This window comes from Gorilla gorilla, chromosome 8 (assembly GCF_029281585.2).
Source record: "Gorilla gorilla gorilla isolate KB3781 chromosome 8, NHGRI_mGorGor1-v2.1_pri, whole genome shotgun sequence".
In the NCBI taxonomy this organism is placed as follows: Eukaryota; Metazoa; Chordata; class Mammalia; order Primates; family Hominidae; genus Gorilla; species Gorilla gorilla.
In genome coordinates this window covers 132,875,319-132,897,558 of record NC_073232.2, presented here as the reverse complement: position 1 = coordinate 132,897,558, position 22,240 = coordinate 132,875,319, and the positions used below count along the sequence as shown (strand labels likewise).

Genomic DNA, 22,240 nt, shown 5'->3' with positions numbered 1-22,240 from the left:
GGCGGGACACTTCCCCATAGACCCGCAAATCACTCAGCCTCATGCGACCATCGTGCCAGGAGGGGCATGAGGTGGCACCAGTCCAGCCTCTGCATGTCACTGCACAAAGTTGACTCCACAGAGGGGAGTGACACCCACAGGGCCACATGCTGGTGACTTTTGGGGATGGGAATGCAGAGCCCTGAGGCCTCACCTGTAGTGTCTCTGTCCCTTGACATTGCTTCCCATGTGAAACTGGCCACAATTCAAGGAGACAGGCAGAGCAAAGGGGGTTTTATAATACGTGAGCCTCAGGCCCTATTTTGTCCCAAACCACACTTGTGTCTCCCACTCCTAGCCCTCCCCTTCTTGTCACATGGCTCCTTGTCACGTGGCACCAGGCCCTCCAGAACCCCAGCGTCGGAAGGTGTCCCTCTCAGCATGGAAGATTTTCCATCACGATGGAGCAGCCGGATTCTCAATGGCCAGAGGTGCAGGGAGAGCCGTCAGGCTTGTCCTGAGGAGCAGTGACAAGGCAGATGGCACCACCTTGTGAGAGAGGAGAGCAGCAGGATGCCCCAGTCACAGCGGCATGCAGATGGCCCCAGCCAGATGGCTTTTCCCAAGTCCAGATTTTCAGGCTGATCTGGACACTCAAGATTCCCAGCTTCTGTGCTGAGGAGTCCTGGCCTGCTCCTGAGCTGGTAAGACCCCAGTTCCCCTTAGAGCCTGCTTCCCAGCTGCTGTCTGGTTTAGGGCCCACAGTTGACCCCTCTGGGAGTCTGTTTGGCAACTCAGAGGATGCTCTGAGCACCTGGGGGAAGAAAGTACTTGCTGGCCTCACCCCTGGGACTCTCCAGGCCATCTGTGCTTTCTCTGCTCCTCCTGGAATCTGAGGGGTTCTGGTCCCAGGAGCTCAGCCTGTCCTCCTGACGTTGACACAGGAGACAGCAAAGCTACACCACAGATATATCACAATACAAGCTTCCGCAGAGCCAAAGAAGCAATGGCTGTGCTATTACATAGGCCTCGATGCTGTTGTCTTGCTCTCACAAGCTGTGTGACCTTGGGGAGGTGGCTTGCCTTCTCTGATCCCCAGTTCATCTGTAAAGTGGTGGAAATTGGATGAATGAACCCATTGCACAGAATATCCAGTGCTACTCAAAATCCTGGCACTGAGTTCTTAGGAAGAAGCCTCTGGACAAGGAAGGCCAGGGAGTGTAGAATTCATCTATCAAATATTTTAAACAAAATGGTCAGCATGTGAGAGAGGCTCAAGACATGACTCTTCTGGGAAATGCATTCATGTAGAACAGCCCGTGCCTCACAATACAGTGACAGATCACACTGACCAATCACAAGAGCTAACATTTATTGAGCACTTACCGTGTACCAAGCCCTGTACTAAGCACTTTCTATACATGCTTTCTTCATTTAATCCTCACAAAAAAAACCCATCTTACACATGAGGACACTGAATCTTTGAAAGGTTCGTAATTTGCTCAAGAAAGTGTCTGAGCTGGATTTGATCCCAAGCATGGCTGAGTTTGCTCTTGTCCATTATGAGGGTGGAAAATCACTCTATTTTGATGATATTCATCAGATCAACCCCAAAGGGCAGCCCCTGCTTTGCCTTGGGGGTTCACCCTCAAGTTATCAGCAGTGAGTGTGACTTCAAAGATCATTCTTTTCTATTCGTTTTTAGAGACAGGGTCCCTCTCTGTCGCCTAGGGCTCAAGTGTGGTGACATGATCATAGCTCACTGCAGCCTCAAGCTTCTGATCTCAAGTGATCCTCAGAGGTAGCCGGGATTACAGGCGTGCACCACCATGCTCAGCTATTTTTTTTTTAATTTGTTGTAGAGATGGGGCCTCGCTATGTTGTCCAGGCTGGTCTTGAACTCCTGGCCTCAAGTGATCCTCATGCCTCCACCTCCTAAAGTGCTAGGATTACAATGTGAACCACTGTGCCAGGAAGGGATCTTTCTAGAGCTCCAGGGTGTAGATATGGGGCTGACTGGGAGTCCAGGATAACCAGCTGAAGATTGGAATGTTCTACAAAGTCTGCTTCAGTCAATGGCAAGTCCAAGTGAAACACAGTTTATATGATCCAGGGAGAGCTATATAAACTACCTACCTTTAGACAATCTCTAGTGTGTGTGTGTCTGCATGTGTGTACACACATGTGTGCACATGCGGAGGCACCTGACTCCTCTTTTTAAGGAAGCCTGGGTCCATCATTTCCTGAAACTCCCCTTTCACTGAAGCTCTCTTTGCATACACACTATCCTTGCTGGCTCCTGGAATACAGGTATGAGCACTTTTTGTGCAATTGGTTTCCATGTGAACGAAAACATTCTGCAATCCCTAAGAGGCTCACAAGCCTCTGGGTCTTTTCATGGGTTTTTCTAATTTCACACTTTTCTCCAATAATTCAAGTATCCATCAGCTTAGCTCACCCCCTTCCTTGGATAGCTGCAGGTTCTCCCTGCCCCTCTCCTGCTCCCCTTCTTTCAGGAGGCCTCCTAAGGAGTGAGCCCTGGTGTATGGAGGCTTCTCACTCCTTAGCACCCCTAAAGCTGCTTGTCCTGCCCTGGCTTTGGCTCAGATGGGCCTTTTTCTCCCAAATAGCTGGTGCCTGGAGCAACGTCTGACTTAGGTTGAATACCCCTCAGACATATTAATGTTTCTAAAAATCAACATAGTGAATTTTGCTGTATTATTAATTCAACCTTCTTATAGGGGGACTCTGGCTCCCTAAGAGGATAAATTGTATCATTACCTACTGGTGGCAGCAGCGATTAGAGGGATTATAATTCAATTAGGGTTTTAATACCTGACTACCATAACAGTGTTGCCAGTGAAATTCTCCTGCTGGTATCAGAATTGCTATTTACTCTTCAGAGATGCTACAGACTGAGTGTTTATGTCTCCTCCCAAATTCATATGTCAAAATCCCAACTTCCAATGTTATGGTATTAAGAGGTGGGGGCCTTTGGGAGGGCATTAGGTCATAAGGGTAGGACTCTAATTAATGGGATTAGTATTCGTATATGAGGGACCCCAAAGAGTTCCCTTGCCCCTGCCACCATGTGAGGACACAGTAAAAAGACAGGGGTCTATGAACCCTGAAGCACACCCTCACCAGACACTAAATCAGCAGGTGGCTTGGTTTTGGACTTCCCAGCCTCCAGAAATGTAAGAAATAAGTTTTTGTTGTTTATGAGCCACCAGTCTATGATATTCTGTTGTAGCAGCCTGAACAGACTAAGACAAGAGAGTTTTAGTGCCAGGTGCTTACTTTATTCATGTCTCAGATACCCCAGGAGCTCTGCAATAATCACAACTATCATGGTCTGATATCTTATTATGTTGTCGCAAAGGTACTTGCTGTTTTGATCATTACTTTTAATGGCAAAACTACAATTACTTTTGCACCAACCTAATACATTCTAAATCACTAAACCGTTGTAAAAGGTCCTGTAAGGTTGGTGTTATTCCTGTTTTGCAGATGCAGACACTGAGGCTCACGAGTGTGAAGCAGTTTGCTCAAGGTTAAGTGGCAGAGATGTTGGCAGGGCTGCCTGGCCCCATTCTAAGTGGTTCTTTCCTCCGTGCTATCCTTGAAGAGCACCCTGTATGTGGATGAAAGCAGGTGTTTAGCATCACAGTGTATGATGTCCCCAGGGCATCTGTGACTGTGTTCTATGTCAGTCTGGGGATCTTTCCAGGGCAAAAAAAGAAGAGACACCACATAGCAAGAAGAGACGCCACCCATCACACAGCATATTTTGTGTTAAGATATTACTCTCATTGTCTGTCACTGAGAGCATTATTATTCCTGATCATTTACAGAATCCACTGGCAAGCAGTCATGGCAGCACAACTGCAAGCACTGGGATGAAAAGATGTCATCAAAGAATAAAAAGGGGCACCGGGTGCGGTGGCTCATGCCTGTAATCCCAGCACTTTGGGAGGATCACAAGGTCAGGAGATTGAGATCATCCTGGCTAACACGGTGAAACCCCGTCTCTACCAAAAATACAAAAAAATTAGTCGGGTGTGGTGGCGGGCACCTGTAGTCCCAGCTACTCGGGAGGTTGAGGCAGGAGAATGGGGTGAAGCCGGGAGGTGGAGCTTGCAGTGAGCCGAGATCGCACCACTGCACTCCAGCCTTGGTGACAGAGTGAGACTCTGGCTCAAAAAAAAAAAAAAAAAAAAAGAAAAAGAATAAAAAGGGGCATGTTTCTTCACGCAGTACTTTTCAGAGCCTTTAATATGCTATTTTACATTTGGATCTGTAAGAGGAGAATTTAGAATCTATTAATCACATCTGTATTGTATTGTATTTTCACAAAGCTGGACCAGTTCTGTGAAATTCCCTTTGAGAAACACTGGTGTGAGGCCATCTCTTCTTTTCCTCTGCCTTCACACAAACAAAAACTGCTTCTAGATTTCTAGTTCTTCATTTCCTCTACTCCCAGACAGCAGCAATGGTGCAAATTACATTAAAGTATTTATCCTAATTGAGACTGAACTCCTTTGGCGTGGGATGGTTATAGCCAGGGGCTATCAAAGCCATTTTCTAATATATTAACAGTTCTTCTTGACCAAAGCAGGTACACATGTCCCCAAGCACATGATGTGCTGAGAAGAGATACGACATGCCCATCAAAGTTCTAAAGGCATAAACACAAACACACGTGCAAGGGAAAAAATACTCCCCAAAGAAGTACACATCTTTAAAATTCATGGTAAATTTTACACTGAAATTGGCATTTTACTTTTTAAAACTTAGGAAAATGGTTTTGCTTTGTTGTTGTTATTGTTGTTGTTTTGCTTTTATTTGTTTTGAAGTGGGGACAGACGGAAAGATCCAAGCACTGTTGTCAGGCTTCCCTCGAAATGCTACTGTAGCTGGATGTTTTGTGTGTGTGCCAGAGTGCCAGAGTTTGGAATCACTAAATGCTAAAGACTTGGGGAACATGCCAGTTTAGATTAACTACCTGCCAGGCATTCTCTGAAATTTCCACCTGGGGTTGCATGATGGATGAACCAACCTTTGGAAAGCTCGGTTTTGACTGGTGGGAGTGGAATTTTGAAGCCCGGTGTCATCAATGCAGTGCTCTGTACACCTCTTGGAAATAACTCTTCCACATATGGAGAGCTGGGACAGATGAAATTAAAGCTCTTCTTTAGAAGATGTTTCAGTTGTAAGAAACAGAAAGCAGCTCTAGTTGGGGGAAAAAATGCTTGCATTGGCAGGCTCTGGGTGGCTCACAGTACTGAAAGAAGAGCTGAGCAACCATTTCAGGCAGGCAGGAAATGGGGCACTCTGGGGTATCTGGAGTAGGGGCTTATGTTTTTCTTCTCTAAGAGGCTGCCATTAAGGTGGCTCAGCTCTGTTCTAGCTCCTAGGAGTGAGATGAGATTGGCTCACCTAGGCTGGGGGTCTCCCTTTTGACCAATAGGTTTGAGTGGGGAGGGAGAAGGGAAGTTTGCCAGTCATCATTTCTGGAACCCTAGTCCTGTGTGTGAGGATTTTTTCTAAGGAAGGAAGAACCTTCCCAAGTGGGGTCAACTCCAGATGTGAAGAGGAAGCAGATAACTATGATTGTGACCCCCATTTGTTCTGAACCGGAAAGAATGGGACATATCTTAAGTGATAAGTAATGGGAGGTGAGAAAACGGTGAGTTTAAGGAAAAGAACAGTATCCTCAAAATGGTAAAGCTGAGGGGAACGTGCCAGAACCTTCAGGAAGATGGAGTATGCCCAGACAACAAGGACTACGGCTTTAGCTAGAAAAGCTCTTTAGGAGAAGGGCAATTCAATAGGGCTAAATAGATTGACTAAAGAGCCGGCTCTTCTGCTCAAATTCTAACCACCAAGAAGACACGTGAGCCCTAAAGGAGACTGCAAACAGCCTGCTCTACATTTTTATGTGACTGATGTGCCATTTTTGTGTTTTAATTAAACAAGTTTGGTGCTGTCACAGACGCTGTTCATTGTCAATCCAATGGCCATTGTTTAACCCTTTTCCCAAGCAGGTAGAATCTTTCTCCTGCAAAGAGACTGAAAATGCTGGATATTCACTCTTCCAAGCCCGCATGACTTCCGGGGGTGGCCATCCAACATCATTCTAGCCAATGCAAGTAAAGGGGATATTTCTCAGGGGTGCTGGGAAACATTTTCTTCCCTGATAAACAGACTGACAAGTAGAGTTATCTTGTCACATGACTGGGCTCCTTTCTTTCTTCGTTTGAGCATGATGGGATGAGGATGTGATTCTTGGGGATGCTGCAGCCACCTTGTGATCATGAGGGAGAATCACTGGCATACTGAAGATGGTGGAGCAAGAGGATGGGAAAGCCTGGGGGCTTTGAGACCACCAACCTCTCAATTTCTTATTATTTTTAATCTAATAAACTCCTACTGCTTAAGCTTCTTTCACTGGGGTGTATTGTTGGTTGCATTCTAATGTATCTCAATGGGAACAGTTGCCCAAGGTAAAATCAAACAATCTCATATAAAATGAAGATTCTTGACTTCTCTTGGGGGAATATGTGTTTGGGCTGGGCGCGGTGGCTCACACCTGTAATCCCGGCACTTTGGGAGGCTGAGGCAGGCGGATCATGAGGTCAGGAGATCAAGACCATCCTGGCTAACACAGTGAAACCCTGTCTCTACTAAAAAATACAAAAAACTAGCCGGGCATGGCAGTGGGTGCCTGTAGTCCCAGCTACTCAGGAGGCTGAGGCAGGAGAATGGCGTGAACCCGGGAGGCGGAGCTTGCAGTGAGCAGGGATCGTGCCACTGCACTCCAGCACCACTTCCCTGGGGTGTGTGCTTTTAGTCTTCCACAGTCTCCACTATTCCTTAATGACCCCACTTGCCTCATTCGCTGTATTCTCTTCCTAGTACCTCAAGGTATCTGAGCTTGTGGCTGCCAATCTCTAACATGGACTCTGAGTAAGTTTACTCAGAGAGGAAGAAATTCCGGCATCCCACAGCTCCCAGGGTGGGCTCGGACTCTTCACACTGTATGTAACCTGCTTTTCCAAAGAGACTGAATTAGGAACCCCACATCCAAAAAAAAATCAGGGGTTGAGGAATAAATGTTCTCATTATGGCCATTTAATTGGTACACTGTGATGTTATATTTACTTCACGTGACTAGAGCACGAAATTGAAACATAAGGATCTGTAAAAATGCCTGCCTTTTGTGAACTGGCTTACACTGTTCATTATGGCTCCTGAGGATCCTACCATCAGCTTCATGTTATTACACCATTTGTAATTTGAATTATATTTTAATCAAAGCTTTTACATGGCCAGGCTTAGGATTTTCCATGTAATTATCAGCATTAATAATACTCTATTGTTACTTTGCAGAGTACTTCCTGGCCATTTATCTTTAAATAAAATTATTTATATTAAATTTACACTTGATGGTCCAGAATTTTAAGTCTTTATTAACTGAAGTACAACCCTTTTCCTTTCCTCTTGCTCAGATAAAACTAGAATCAAATAAGAATGTGGGCCACATCAGGATGGGTTTTTTTTTTTTTTAACAGTAGCAAAGGATCTTTTTCCTACATTTCTATTTTGGGCTTTATTTTTGAAAATTATAGAGTTTTTAGTTAAATTAGAGTATTGTTTAATTTTCTAATTTTAAATGAATTTTAGCTCAGAATTTAAAATGATGTCTTTTCAATTGCTATGATTTATCTCTTAAAATATCTCACATTCATCTTCAAAGTTGCTTGCCAATGTAACTGCTATAATTTTTAAAAAATCAATGGGTTGACTTTGGATGAAAGTCAATTCAAGCCTCCCCCTCTCCCACTCCATCCATGGGACAATCACATGACCGTGCCAAAGCCAATTTGGAAGGACCAGGGCTGGAGAGGGCTGCACTGGGGCTCATGGAGCATAGTCAGTGGTACATGCACTCCAAGCTTAAGCCCATGGAGCTTAACAGAAATGGCTGATCAAAGATATTCTGATGCTTCTAACTTGCACACGCAGCCCAGGGCTGATAAGCTGACCATTTAGGCAGCCACCTGAGTCTCTCAAAATGCAGTCTGTTATGCTAACTGCCCAAAAGCAACACTCTTGGCCAGGTGCAGTGGCTCACGCTTATAATCCCAGCACTTTGGGAGGCCGAGGCGGGCAGATCACTTGAGGCTAGGAGTCCGAGACCAGCCTGGCCAACGTGGTGAAACCCTGTGTCTACTAAAAATACAAAAATTAGCCAGGCATGGTGGCGGGCGGGCACCTGTAGTCCTAGCTACTTGGGAGGCTGAGGCACGAGGATAGCTTGAACCCAGAGGCAAAGGTTGCAGTGAGCCAAGATCACGCCACTGCACTCCAGTGCAGTCTCGACACAGCGAGACTCCATCTCAAAAAATAAAATAAAAAAAAGTGACACTTTGGATAGCAAAGATGCATCACCTCGTAGCACCCAGGCCCAGGAATCTGAAGAACCACATGGTACATCCAATCAGAATTGGATGAAGGGGATGCTCCTTGCCTTGAAAAAACAAGCTGGCCAAGGAGCAGCGTGCTCTATAGTCAGACTGAAAAAGGTTCATATTGACTGGCTGTATTCAACAATGCAAAGAGCTGAGCGAGAGACACAGCACATTCCTGATTCTGTTCTTGTACCTTCTACCAGAGTCCTATCATGCTGAAATATTGCCAGCTAGATAGGAACAGGAACACACTACCACTTGGAGAATCCTTAGAGCAGAGCTCTGCAAAACTCAGATCCTAAAGGGGAAAAATTCTCAGCCTGAAGTTGCTTCTTATCTCCAGTGGCCACTCAGCCACTCCCTTGAGATGAGCCCCAGGCATGCGGTTTCTGATCTGTGAGATCGGTCACATCACTTCTTGCAGAAGAGCCAAGTAAAGCCCCCGTGCCCCAAAAATTCACTGTATGAGGCAGAGCTACAGAAGTGGCTCCATAAACTTAGACCAGAAGATGGGAAGGATATTGTGCCCATGAACCCTCAGGCAACTGCAGTGACCTCATCCCCCACACAAGCACTCATGCATCTTCATGCTCATTGTGTTTGGTGGAAGTCTGTGCATGAAGTTATTAATTTTATTTGCTTCCAGATTCAATGATTCAAAAGCCCTGGAAATGCTCAAGCTGTCACTCCAAGTTTCAAATCTATTTTAGAGACGTGGGCTATGAGAAGCTGATGGCTCAGAAAGGTTCTGAGCCTTTGCTTCCAAGCTCAGCACCTGGAATGACCTACAGACAGAGCTGGCTTTGGGTCTCTGAGAAACCTGCTGCATCTCCAAATGACTTGTTGCACTGGGTGGCCAACACCAAGTCTTCCACGTGGGAGGTTTTATTATGTTTTACAACCATGAAAACATAGGAAGGTGGCTGTTACAGCAAACATTTCAGATAGACGAATCGGCCAAGCTCCCCAAACCCCACCTTCACAGCCTCTTCCACACGTCTCTCAGAGATTGTTCCTGGTGTCCTTCACTTGCAAATTCAAGGATGTTGGAAGTAGACATTTAAAGTAGCAGGAACACCATCAGTGAAACAGAAGCAGAAGTACGATGACTTTGAGAAACAACTGATGAAAAATACACTACAGAAAACCATTTCTATTGTGTTATGATGTCAGGGTGGCAGATGTGCCCAGGGCTTAGTGTCCATCCTCCCAGGACACTGGTCATACGGGGCCTTCGGTGATCCCCTCCAGAGGCAAGCTGGGTGCGCTGTCGGCTGTGGGCCTCTCCTCTTTCTTCAGTGAGGCTGGGACTCGCAGACTAACGTAGGGTTTATGGCAAGCTGTGTTGGCCAGAGGAGGATAGTGCTGTCTGTAGCAAATGTATGCAAAAATGAGGCCGATGACTCCACCCACAAAGGAATCTAGGCAGGAAACAGCAGAGCAGGAAAAATGGGTTACCATTTGTTCAAATGTGGCCAGTTATATTTTCCAGAAAGTACTTTTCCTTCCTGTTCTAGGACCTGGTTTGCTTACAGGACCCCCTGAAAGACTAAAGGAAAGAAACCACAGTGGTGGCCTCTGCAAACTGCCAGCATTTCTGGTACTGAAATATTAAAAAATGAGTCCTTGATTCTTTCTTCCCGGTTTTTTGTTTTGTTTTGTGTTGTTGTTGTTGTTTTTGATGGAATCTTGCTCTGTTGCCCAGGCTGGAGTGCAGTGGTGCAATCTCGCCTCACTGCAGCCTCTGCCTCCCTGGTTCAAGTGATTCTCCTGCCTCAGCCTCCCAAGTAGCTGGGATTACAGGCACACGCCACCACTCTCAGCTAATTTTTGTATTTTTTGTAGAGGCAGGGTTTCACCATGTTGGCCAGGCTGGTCTCGAACTCCTGACCTCATGTGATCTGCACACCTCGGCCTCCCAAAGCGTTGGGATTACAGGCATGAGCCTCCACACCCGGCCCTTCCCTGTATTTCTTTAACTCACACCTGAGCATTGCATAAACTCAGATTTGTATTTCTGATTTTTGAAATCAATTCTAAATTCTGGAAGAAGAATTCAAGCCATCTCTGTAGGATCTAAATATCTTGGGAGCTGTAATTTTTTTTTTTCTTTAGTAAGTTCCCACCAGAGTCCTGTAGTATTGCTGGTGTGCTGCATAAAAGCCAGCGGGTGCCAGGGTCTCTGCCTCATGGTAAGTGGTTTCCCAGGGATGAAATGAACCTTCTGAGTCACAGACAAAGTGAATAAAACATTTTAAGATATGCCCGTGTTGGCAAACTCAGCAGACCTCTGGCGGGAAGGACTCAACTCTCTAACAGCTACAGATCTTACCAGCTGGGAGGCAAGAGGGGAGCAGGTGAGGCAGGGGGGTGCATCTGCAGGGAATACCAGCCCTCCACCCCGGGGCAGCCCCCTGCCAAAGAGAACATTCAGGTAGTTCTCAATAGAGACCTCATAAAAGCAGCTCACATAAACAACTCTCACTTAGTATCTGTGTGTGTGTTCACTTTAACTGTCTATGGGTTATTTTTGCCGAAAAGATTCTAGTCCAGTGGAAAATCTCCCCTAACAAAAAAATTTGAAACTCTTGTTGAACCGTACAGACTTCCCATAGGCAGGCAGGATCAGCCCCATTTTCCCCAAAAGAATTGGGCTTGAACCCTGGAGTCCTGATCCTGCAGTTGCACTGGTCCGTGGTGCTGTGTCCACACCCTGGCGGGTTCATTCCAGGCTTGATAACCACATGACTGTCTGAGGTCCCAGCCTTCAGGATGCAGCAGGCCCCACGGGCTGAAGGGTATGTCCATCTGCATTCAGGTAGGGGGCAATGGTTTTCCTGAAGGATCAGTGCCCAGGGTGGCAAGTTTCCCAGCGCTTCCCAGTAAGCAACGCACTATATAAAGACTTCAGTTTAAGTCACAAACTAATGTCCCTGAATCTCCTGTAGGTGACATTTTGAGTGGTCGTCAAAGAAATGTATCTTTCAAGAAAACAAGCTGCTCAATGCTTAGAAACGTGCATTGCACCTATCAGTCTTTTTGTGATCCTGTTATAGGTATCCTGGTTCTATCTAGATCTAACGGGATAATTTTTGAGGACAGGGACAATATTTTCATATTTCAGTATCTTTCATAGAATTGCTTCTACTTTCACTTTCTATGAAGCTAATAGTAAAACATGAAAAGTTCTATAATGAATAGCTTTATCTTCTTTAAAACAAATTTAGTAATTTCATGCATGTAATTTTATTAATCCACAATAGCAAAGCAGGAAAAGGAGTATAAATAAAAGAAAAGCTCTTTTATTTTAGACATGTCCGTGATGGCAGCATAAGCTTTCAGTGCATGTAGACCAGGGGCCCAGTACGCTGCTCTGGAACTGGACTTGGGACACAGCAGCTGGTGATGTTCTCTCAAAAGCAAATAGGCGCAGCCATTCTCCTGCTTGGCTGACTCCTTCCCACTGCTGTAACAGAACAGCCAAGCCCCTGTGTCATTCAAGGCTGCATCCCTGGCCCTGCCAACCATCCCAGCCATTTCCCCTTCACTCCTCCTACCGAAGCCATGGTCTTCCCTTTAGTTCCTCAAATACATGTGCTGCTTCTCCTCTTGGGGCTCCACATGTGCTGTTCCGATCCTGGATTCCCAGGAATCCCTTCTCCTCATGCCTTCCCCTAATCAATTTCTATTCATATTTCAGGGCTCGATATCATTTCTATTCATATTTCAGAGCTCAATGTCATTTCTATTCATATTTCAGAGCTCAATATCATTTCTATTCATATTTCAGAGCTCAATATCATTGTGCAACATAGCCTCATCTGACCTCCAGACTAGACCAAGTCTCCCAGTTACACATGTTAATAGCCCCTCCCCGCTCCCTGTGCAATTAGAGTGGCGAACAATGACAAACTGTGAGATTGTTTAATGTTTAATGCTGGACTCAAAACTCTATTAGGGTTGGCTGTTGATTCCTTCAGCACATTGGCCAACATCTTGCTCACAGCATAATTATGTTTGTTGAGGGAAATGGATACATAGTAACTCAGGGTTAGGTCGGGTTGCCGTCCTGTGTGTTTTTGGGTATGCCCCTTTCCCATTCTGGTCCTCTTGATGACCTCATCAGTAACATATTAGCATGGAACCACAAGTACAACGTGGCTAAGAGGCCTTGTTATATAAGTGTTCCTGGAATGTGATCCTGAGTCAGCCTACTCAGGCCACACATTGAGATTATTTGGAGACTCTACCAAGGTGCATTTAGAAAATAGGTCATATCCCCTAGCACTTTGTGAGACCAAGGAAGGCGAATTGACTGAGCTCAGAAGTTTGAGACCAGCCTGGGCAACACGGTGAAACCCTGTCTCTACTAAAACTACAAAAAAAAAAAAAAAAAATAGCCAGGTGTGTTGGCATGTGCCTTAATCTCAGCTACCTTGGAGGCTGAGGCAGGAGAATTGCTTGAACCCGGGAGGTGGAGGTTGCAGTGAGCCAAGATCGTACCACCGCGCTCCAGCCCAGGCAACAGAGCAAGTCTCCACCTCTTAAAAAAAAAAAAAAAAAAAAAGAAAAAAAGAAAAAGAAAAGAGAAAAAAATAGGTCATATCCTCTCTTTGGTTCAGATAAAATATCAGTTAGAAACAAAAGTCATTCTAACTAGTCAATGGGAGAGACCAAATAATTGTCACTGCTTTCTCCCCATACGAGTTCAAACTTCAACAACTGATGAACATAGTGTGACTGAGCAGTAGCTGTCTGGGAGAAAGGCAATGAATACATGTTCGTGTTTGCTCAGACTTGGTGAGCAGCCATCAGGGTAGCGGGGGGATTGGAGGACAGCAGGGAAAGCAAGAGGCATTCCCAAGAATGAAGAAGAAAAGGAGGCAGCAGATCCATTCCCAAGAGAAGAACTGTTGGCCATTTGGAGGCTCCTGGGGCTGCAGTAAGGTAACCACCACTTATCCTCACCCCCGATCCAAGAATCTTCCACGCTGAGAAATCCTAAGGCTAAGACATTGCAGCCCCTACCAGGGTGAGTTGCTTTGCCTCTCTGAGTTTCCTTCTCTCTCAAATGTGGATCTCAGTATCCACCTCATTTAGTAGTGATGATGATAATTTAATAATATATTACTTCTAATGATTATTTCATAGAGCATGCCAAAATAGGACATAAAAATAGTATCCATCCTTGTTATCCTTTTGCCATTCCTCTCACATTCCACTCCAGAGCTGCCGGAGGCTTTCTCATTCTGCCCCATCCTTCTCCTCACACAGCAACTCAGCGGCTTACAGATCTCGCCTCTCTGGCATGGCTACATTTTCATAGCATCGTAAATAAACTTCTAAGGAACTTAAAAACACGTTTGTCACCCAAGAAATTGTAAAGCAATATGTACCATGAATTCTGGAGCAGGCCCACAGGGTATAATTAACATGATTAAATGAAGTTGCTTAAATGAAGAATCTCTTCACTAGCTTATGGCCACCAGCCTATAAAATGTGTCAGGCCCTTTTCTAGTTCAAGGTCTTAGAGTTGCACTATTGTTTTGTTTTTCCTCTAACCCCAGGAAACAGTCCCATGAGGTATTTCTATTAGCATCTAAAATGATCAACAACATCTGCAGTTGAGCCATTGACTAAACAGACCAAAGAGCAAAACCTACAAATAACACCATTCAACATTCTATTTTCTGAAGCAGCATTTCATTAGGTGGATCATTGACCAAAAGACATCAAACCATTCCAAGAATGTTTCCCAGATTTACTGACATAGCAGCATGCATGGAAATGACAATTCCTGCCAATTCTGTTTCCCATTTAACGGAATGAGTGAAAAGTGATATCACAGGTGCTATGGGAGTTATGAGAAGTAACAAGGGCAATGAAAGGTCTATCCAAGCTGCTTCTCAGCAAAGTCATTTTGGGGCTGTGTTTATTACAAAGGTGGTGAACAAGATCCAAACAATAACTTACTTTATGAAGGAGCTTGTCATCAATTGCCTCAAGTGGGCTATTGCTATTTTGATAAAATCGCATTTGTATCCTCTTGATAGACAGGCAAGCAGGGGACAAGAAAGCCCTTATTGGGGGAAAAACACTTGGGATTAACTTTGCCCCAAATCAACTAGAAGTCTCAAAAGGGAAATAAATGGATCTCAGTGTCTTTGGAATACAAAATACTTCTGTCTCCTTACGTAGCACTGATGCCATTCATTCATACACATGCACTGCATACGTATCAGGGGTCGGGCATGATGGCCAAGCCTAGGACACAGGCTGAATGAATGGGACATGTCCCTGCTGTCCCAGAGTTTCCAGCAAAGGGGCAAAACAGACACTAAACAATGACAGCCGTATCAGCAATTTGCAGCTATGGTAAGCACCATGAAGGAAACGTGTGAGGGTCTGTGAGCTCGCCCAGCACAGAGATCTGGGCTATTCTGGAGAAGAGGTTTTGCTGAGGACATGACCCTCAGGCTAAGACCTAAAGGATGAGCAAGAGTTAACCGGGAGAGGTTGAGAAGTAGAGGAAAAGAGGGCACTGGTGGTTTTCCAGGCAGAGAGAAGGGTATGTGAGAAGGTGCTGATGACAAAGGAGGCTTGGTAAATCTAAGAATCTGAAGATAGACCCATCTTTTAAGAGAGGGGTAGTGTCTTTGTAAGACTACAGGACACAAGTTGACCAGTCATCTGGTATGGGCTGGAGCAGAATGTTTTCCATGTCCCTTTGTGGCTCTGTGGAGCCCTCAGCATGGACCAGGGGCCCTGCTCTCTCTCTGGCCTGCCATCTATGCACTCTGTGGCCTCACACCTACCACCAGTGGTGTTTCCTGTTTCTGAATCTATTTCCCCGACTACATGTCATTACCTAGGACTCTGGGATGTTTCATTCCTATTTATTTCCCAGAGCTCAGCCGACTTTTATTCAGTAAATGGGGAACTGACATGAGCTGAACAACATCTACAAGAGGCACTAAAGAATCAACATCACCAGCCACAAATGGCCACACATTATATGGTTCTATTTATATGCAATGTGCAGAATAGGCAAACCCATAGAGATAAAAAGTAGATCAGTGGTTGCCAGGGCCTGAGGCACAGAGAAATGAGAAGTGATTGCTGAGAGATAAGGGTTTCTTTGGGGTGATGAAAATGTTCTAGAATTAGATAGTGGTAATGGTTGCACAATTCTGGATATATAAAAATGTTTCTGTACTTTAAAAGGGATAATTTTATAATTGAGAATTATAAAGAAAGCTGTTCTTTAAAAAGAGAGGAGAGAATTGACACCAGATGAGCCAGATAAGCTCCAATGGTAGTGGAAAGAGTGACTTTCAATCAGGCAGCCTGGATTTGAATCCTTACCTATAACATTGGCAAAACCCTGCCCTCTTGTCATGAGGTCAAAGGACAGGAAGGACCTTATGAGTTCTGCCATACTGAGGTGCCAGGCTGCCCTCATCTGTTGTGGCACAAACAAGCAGAAAGGCTTCTGAAGATGTGCTGTCAGGTCCTCCAGATCATCCCTTCTGTCACCATGGCAGCCTCCAACATCACTAAGCTAGCTTGACTTGGGACCTTGTATGCCTTGGGCTCCATGACCCAAGGTACTAGGGCAAAAGTCAGCTCTGGCAAACTCAACAAGTGCATGTGATTTTTTCGTTGTTCTTTTTATTCTTTCCAGTGATTCTGCTACTTGTGAAGCTTCATGTTTCTGTGACTTTGAGTTTCTATAAAAGGGCTTACCTAGCAGGAAGGTTGCAAAATAGCCCTGGTACAGTATAAGCTGAGAGGACAGCAGCTATGTCCATCTTACTCAGTACTGAGCCCAGTGGAGAACACGCCTAGTACACAGACACAATGACAAGAGGAAAGGAGAGAAGGAAGGAAGGAAGGAAGGAAGGAAGGGAGGGAGGGAGGGAGGGAGGGAATATTTACAGTGTAACCTTTTGTTTATTTTTAAAAGGAAAGAACTTGTAGAGAATAAGTTACTAGTAAAACCAGCCCAAAGAAAAAATGATATTAGTAAGAAAGGAACATTCTCATTTATTTATTCAGCACATATGTATTGAAGACTGTTATAAATTTGTGTCCTTTTGAAAGATATGCTGAAGTCCTAGTCCCTAGGACCTCAGAATGTGACCTTATTTGGAAATAGGGTTTTACAGGAGTAATCAAGTTAAAATATGATAATCAGGGTGGGCCCTAATGCAATATGACTGGTGTCCTTATAAAGAGGGGAAATTTGGACACAGAGACAGACACCCGAAGAGGGAAGCTGATGTGAGGACACAGAGAAAACACCATGGGAAGAGAGAGGCAGAGACTGGAATTATGCTGCCATCAGCAAAGGCACATCTGGGGCTACTAGAAGCTGGAAGAGGCAGAGAAGGATCCTCCCCTTACTGATTTCAGAGAGAGGGTGGCTTTGCCAACACTTTGATTTCAGACTTCCAGCCTCCAGAACGGTGAGACAATATCTTTCTGTTGTTCTAAGCCACCCAGTTTTTGGTACTTTGCTATGGCAGCCTTAGGACTCTGATACAAGTACCTACTATGTGCCATGCCAACAACAGAGACCTAAATCCCTGCTCACATGGATATTATATTCTAGTGCAGAGGCCAGCAAACTAAGTGAACACGTTCCTTTACATATTGTCTATAGCCACTTCTGTGCACTACGGCCAAACTGAATAGTTGCAACAAAGATCTCATGGCCACATACAGCCTAAGATATTGATATCTGACCCTTTACAAAGTTTGCCAACCCCTGTTCTAGTGGTTAGAGACAGATAATAATCAATACATAATAAATGACTTAATCTGTCAGAAGGTGGTAAATGTGCAAGGGGAGAGGGACATGGCATGTGGGGAACGGGCTGCAATTCAAGTGGAGTGGGCATCACGAGACTGAGAAGGTGACACTTGAGCCCAGTTTAGGAGGCAGAGGAGAACAAGCCATGCCCACATCCGAAGAAGAGCATTCCAGGCACAAGGTGGAGCCTGTGGAAAGGCTCTGAGGTGGGATGGGATGGGCCTGTTCAAGGAGTAGCAAGAAGCTCAAGCGATGCAATCATGTGAACGAGGAGGACAAGTAGCTTGAACATAGCATCAAAGAAGTACGGAGGGAGCAGATCTTATGGACCATGGCAGGACACAGGCTGTGATGCTGAGTGAAATGAGAATCACTGGAGGATTTCTGCAAAAGTGACATGTGCTAACGCAGGCTCTAAAGGCACATTCCAAATGCAGTTGAGGGCCAAAGAAGGAAGGAGGGAGCCAGGCTGAGAGGCTTCTGCAATGATTCAGGCAACAAGTGATGATCACTAGACCAGAGTGGGAAGGAAAAGTTGGAGTCTATAAATATGCTGAGCAGGAGGAACCACAGAACACCAAAGAAAGCTGAGAAGAGACAGGTTCCCTTGAGTAAAACAAAGGAAGGATGCCAGTGAGACTTGGGAGCAATCAACGTCCATCTTCCCTGGGAATTACATCACGGGGAAACACCAGGGCTATCCTGGAGGCAGGAAGGGGGCAGAAGCCCTGACTGAGAATGCCTCTCTTGAGGCTGAAAGCAGGCTATGCAGTGGACTTTGACCGGCGGGAGGGGTGAGCCAGGGGCTGAGGCTTCTTACGCTCTCCCAGGCACCAACACAGAGGCGGGTGGACTTAGATGGGCAGTCAAGGCTCAGAGGTTCCCAGACAGAGGCGGGGGTTGGCAGCCGACGGTAAATGTGACTGTGGGCCCTGCCATACACAGCAGCCAACTGTGGAGGGAAAATGAGGTGAGATCAATTCACTTGGGCTGAGGATATTAGAGGGAGAATTTCAGTGTTTTTGTTCTACCCAGGGCTGGCAGGTTTTTGGCAGGAACAATCATATTGTTCCAAGGGATCTTTTTCAAGTCACTTCATTTAGAAAATCTACAGATTGCTTCTGACAGCACAAGGGAGGCCTGCTTATAACAGTGTGTGTCCCTCAGCCATTTGTGTGTGTGTGTGTGTGTGTGTGTGTGTGTAAGAGACAGAGGCAGACAGAGAGATGGAGACAGAGACAGAGGGGAGGGAAGGGGAAGGTGTTACTCAGCGTAAGGCTTACATGACATAGCTGGATTTACACCCCTCCCTGTTTAAGAAATGAGACCCCTGTGGTAAAAAGTTCCCTTTGTAACTGGACTACCTGAAACTGGTTAAAACCAAGACAGCTGACAGAACAACTTCAAGAAGACCTCAGGCTTCATTATCATCTAATTTCCATGCTAAATGACACTCTCACTAGCACCATGACAGTTGACAATTGCCATGACAACAATTGGAAGAAGCCATAAAAGGAAGGCAGCACTCTGGTTCCCAGGAGTTCACCATCCATTTCCAGAAAAAGATCCGATTATTCCTCCCCTAGATTTTACTACCTGACCTCTTCATTAGAGAAACCCTATATTTTAATCCCTTCACTGCTCACTAGCTGAGAAGTTCATCTGAGAGCTGTTTCCCACTTCTCCATTCTTTCTTTCTTTCTTTCTTTTTTTTTTTTTGAGAGTCTCGCTCTGTCGCACAGGCTGGAGTGCAGTGGCATGATCTCGGCTCGCTGCAAGCTCTGCCTCCCAGGTTCATGCCATTCTCCTGCCTCAGCCTCCCGAGTAGCTGGGACTACAGGTGCCCATCACCAAGTCTGGCTAATTTTTTTGTATTTTTTTGTTTAGTAGAGACGGGGTTTCACCATGTTAGCCAGGATGGTCTCGATCTCCTGACCTCGTGATCTGCCCGCCTCGGCCTCCCAAAGTGCTGGGATTACAGGCGTGAGCCACCGCACCCGGCCCCAACTTCTCCATTCTTTGGCCATGGAATAAAGCTTACTCTGCTTGATGCTCACTTTTGATTTCATGTAATGGCTCTGTCACATGGAACAGGGAAGGATCCCATCCTTTGGGACTACTGGGTTTATCAGTAACAAAAGGAAGGAGAACTCAAGAGAGTCCTGTGAGTTGTAGAATGCCATCAGGCTTTGAAGAAAGGGTTTCTCCAAAGGGAATAGCTTCTGCCTGGGCTTCTTGAGGCCAGAAGTATTTTGTGGCACATGAAATAGTCCAGCACAATATCCAACTACCAAAACACCTGCATTTGCAGGGTCAGTAATCTCCTGAAGCTTGGTAACTATATTTAGTTCATTTCAAATCACAGACCCTTCACAGCCCAGTCTGGGAAAGCAGGCAAACGCAATAATGGCCATCTTGAAAACTTCAGCCCAGTTAGACAACTGCGTCTGTGACTGACCGAGGCGCTTTCCAACCTTAGTCTGGGTGGGAACAAATGAATGTTTCATTCTTTGAGACCTGTTTCCCTAGATTACATCCAGAGGGGGATGTTCTTTCTTATATTGAAACACCACGCAGGCACCCAGGGCTCCTTAAAATGACCTATGATTAGAAAAACAAGTGTTTAAAATGTTACCTCCAAACCTAAAGTCACATGGGGAGAGGCTGGTTTCAGGTGCAGGGACTTGAGGGGTCAGGGGAGCTCATTATTAAGTCCAGTGATGGAGCAAACACCACATTCCTGCCACTAGTAGTTGTAACCCTCCATTGACAAGAAATCGTAATCACATAAGAGCGTGAATAGAGGCAGGAGTCAGTTTAATGACATGCTCTGCTCTTTCTCTGCATTTATTTTCTCTAGTATGGGGATTCCACAAGTTCGAGCGCTGCTAAACACATTGTTAATCACAAAGATGAGCCTGTTTGAGAGGGCGCTGGGCTTTGTAGTTAGCATCATCTGTGAAACTCTCCAGCTTCCAGCTGACCTGCAAGCCAGAATGTCACAAGGACACAGGCCACATCAGCCACACAGAGATTTAGTATTGATCCCGCTGGTTTTGTGTCTGGGGAAGTTCTGCTAAATGTTTCATGTCTCCTTCCCTATGCCATGGCCTGTGCCTCTGTATTTTCCTCACTTAATAAAACAATCGATTTGTATATTTGGAGTGGGCTGGGGAGGCAGAAAAGACCAGGGAGTGTCAATAGCAGAAAATAACCATGATAATGGAAAGAGAGAGTCATTGGAGATTATAGACTATTTATTGGATATGAATGTGTAATCGCGTAATTGGATGTATTTCCACATTAGGCACAGTTGCTTAAATCAAAATTGAAATGGAGTCATAAAATCTCACAACATGAATGCTGTTAACTAAAGTCTATAATGAGGGGGACTTGAGTTTTGCTGATGCTAATGGGGCTCCATGTGAATTCTCACCATGATGTATGGCCCCCGCCCACAGTCACTGGGCAGCTCAGTTCACCAAAGGAAAACAAGTTATTTATCTTAATCAGGCATCCTGCCTGAAACATCCACCTACACTGCAGTTGAAGACCTCACTCTGCATCCCTCCTCCCAGTGGGAAACCTTTGAGGTCTCCTTGATTTCTCCCTTAATAATTGAGTGTTGAATGAACAAAACTTCCCACTCCCAGAACATTGCTGCTTCTTAACATGTAACAGGGAAAAGAAATATGGAGCTGGGGTATGATGTAGAACAGGGGTTCTCAACCTGGGCAGTATTGACATTTGGGGCTGCATAACTCCTTGTTAGTGGGCGAGGGGTCTTGTGATTGCAGGACATTTAGCAGCATCCCTAGTCTCTAACCCTCCACCCATTGGATGGCAGTAGCACCTACCCCTCAAAGTTGTGACAACCAAGAAGATGTCTAGAGACATTGCTAAATGTCCCCTGAGAGATTGAAAACAACTGGTGTGGACAGTGGCAGATAGCCTCATGAAGGGGAACTCAGGTAAAATGAGCCTGACTCAGAGCCCTGAGGGGAATCCAAAGGAAGTTGTGTTCCTCTCCTGGCTGACTCCAAGGGTATAAGTTGAACACATAATGGCAGAGCTGAACTTGTCCTTGGGCTATATCAACAACCTGTACCAAGAGATGCACATTCAGTTTGGGCTGCAGAAGTCTACCATGACGCAGTTTTTGTTTGATTCCCAAATATGGTTCTAACCATCACTGAACATAAATTCTCTTGCTTTGCTTTCCCAACAGCCCACACAGGATGAATATTCTCCTTTGACTGCTCATAGTTCCTTTCTGTGCCTGTTGGATAGTACGGTTTCAAAGCCCCAGTTGCCAACAGGCCTTGGGTACACCAGCTGCAGCATAAATTCACCATTCCCTAAAGACAAGAGCTGTGATTCCACATTCCTTTACTCTGGCCACGTTACACTACCACAGCTAGGAAATGAGGAACAAAACAGGGTAGGGCCAGAGAGTGCTGAAGACAGGCCAGCCTCACATCCTAGGTTGTTAGTACTATGCAAAGGCTCTTATTGACTCCAAGATAAAGGAAAAATTGATTCAATTCTGAAGCCCCCAATCATTCCCCGAATCCAAAGTGGTTGAATAAAAGTGAAAACCTGGCATTCATAGCTTACAAATAAATCATGTTCCAAAAAAAAGTCTGCCTCCAAGTCAGTTGTTTGGGAAACACAATGCATCCTTCCTTAGAAAAAATGTACTAAGCAACAATGATACCACTTTGCATGTGTGTAGTAAATTTCCATTTATAAAGAACATTTGGATCCATTATTTCATTCAATCTATGAAAAGCTCTGTGAAATATTAGGGATAGTTCCCGTGCTCAAAGAGGAAACTGGCTCACAAGGGATCAATGAGAAGCAGTCCATAAAAGGCCATTTGGCCCGTAATATTCTTCATGGGGACATGCCCTAACCCACATAGGTGGGAAACAATTCTGCGGGAACATATTCCCAGTTCCAATGGGGGGCT

General features: G+C 45.3%; 2 protein-coding genes across 5 annotated transcripts in view; both read right to left on the bottom strand.

Moving 5' to 3' along the window:
- Positions 1 to 406: 406 nt before the first annotated feature.
- LOC134759250 (uncharacterized protein encoded by LINC01561) lies at positions 407 to 923 on the bottom strand. The gene has a single exon (XM_063710542.1). The coding sequence runs from the start codon at positions 842 to 844 to the stop codon at positions 458 to 460; it is 387 nt and encodes a 128-aa protein (XP_063566612.1). The 5' UTR covers positions 845 to 923; the 3' UTR covers positions 407 to 457.
- An 8,383-nt stretch (positions 924 to 9,306) lies between these two features.
- The window catches only part of PLPP4 (phospholipid phosphatase 4), a 131,761-nt gene continuing 118,827 nt past the window's right edge, over positions 9,307 to 22,240 (bottom strand). For all 4 annotated transcript variants that reach the window (XM_031015263.3, XM_055353236.2, XM_031015265.3 and 1 more), the window contains one exon: positions 9,307 to 9,874. In XM_031015263.3, coding sequence (XP_030871123.1) covers positions 9,675 to 9,874 — 200 coding nt within the window. In that variant the 3' untranslated portion in view covers positions 9,307 to 9,674. The remainder of the gene's footprint in view (positions 9,875 to 22,240) is intronic.

Coding starts and splice junctions, on each gene's coding strand:
- LOC134759250 (XM_063710542.1), bottom strand. CDS start 844: ATGGCCTGGAGAGTCCCAGGGGTGAGGCCAGCAAGTACTTTCTTCCCC.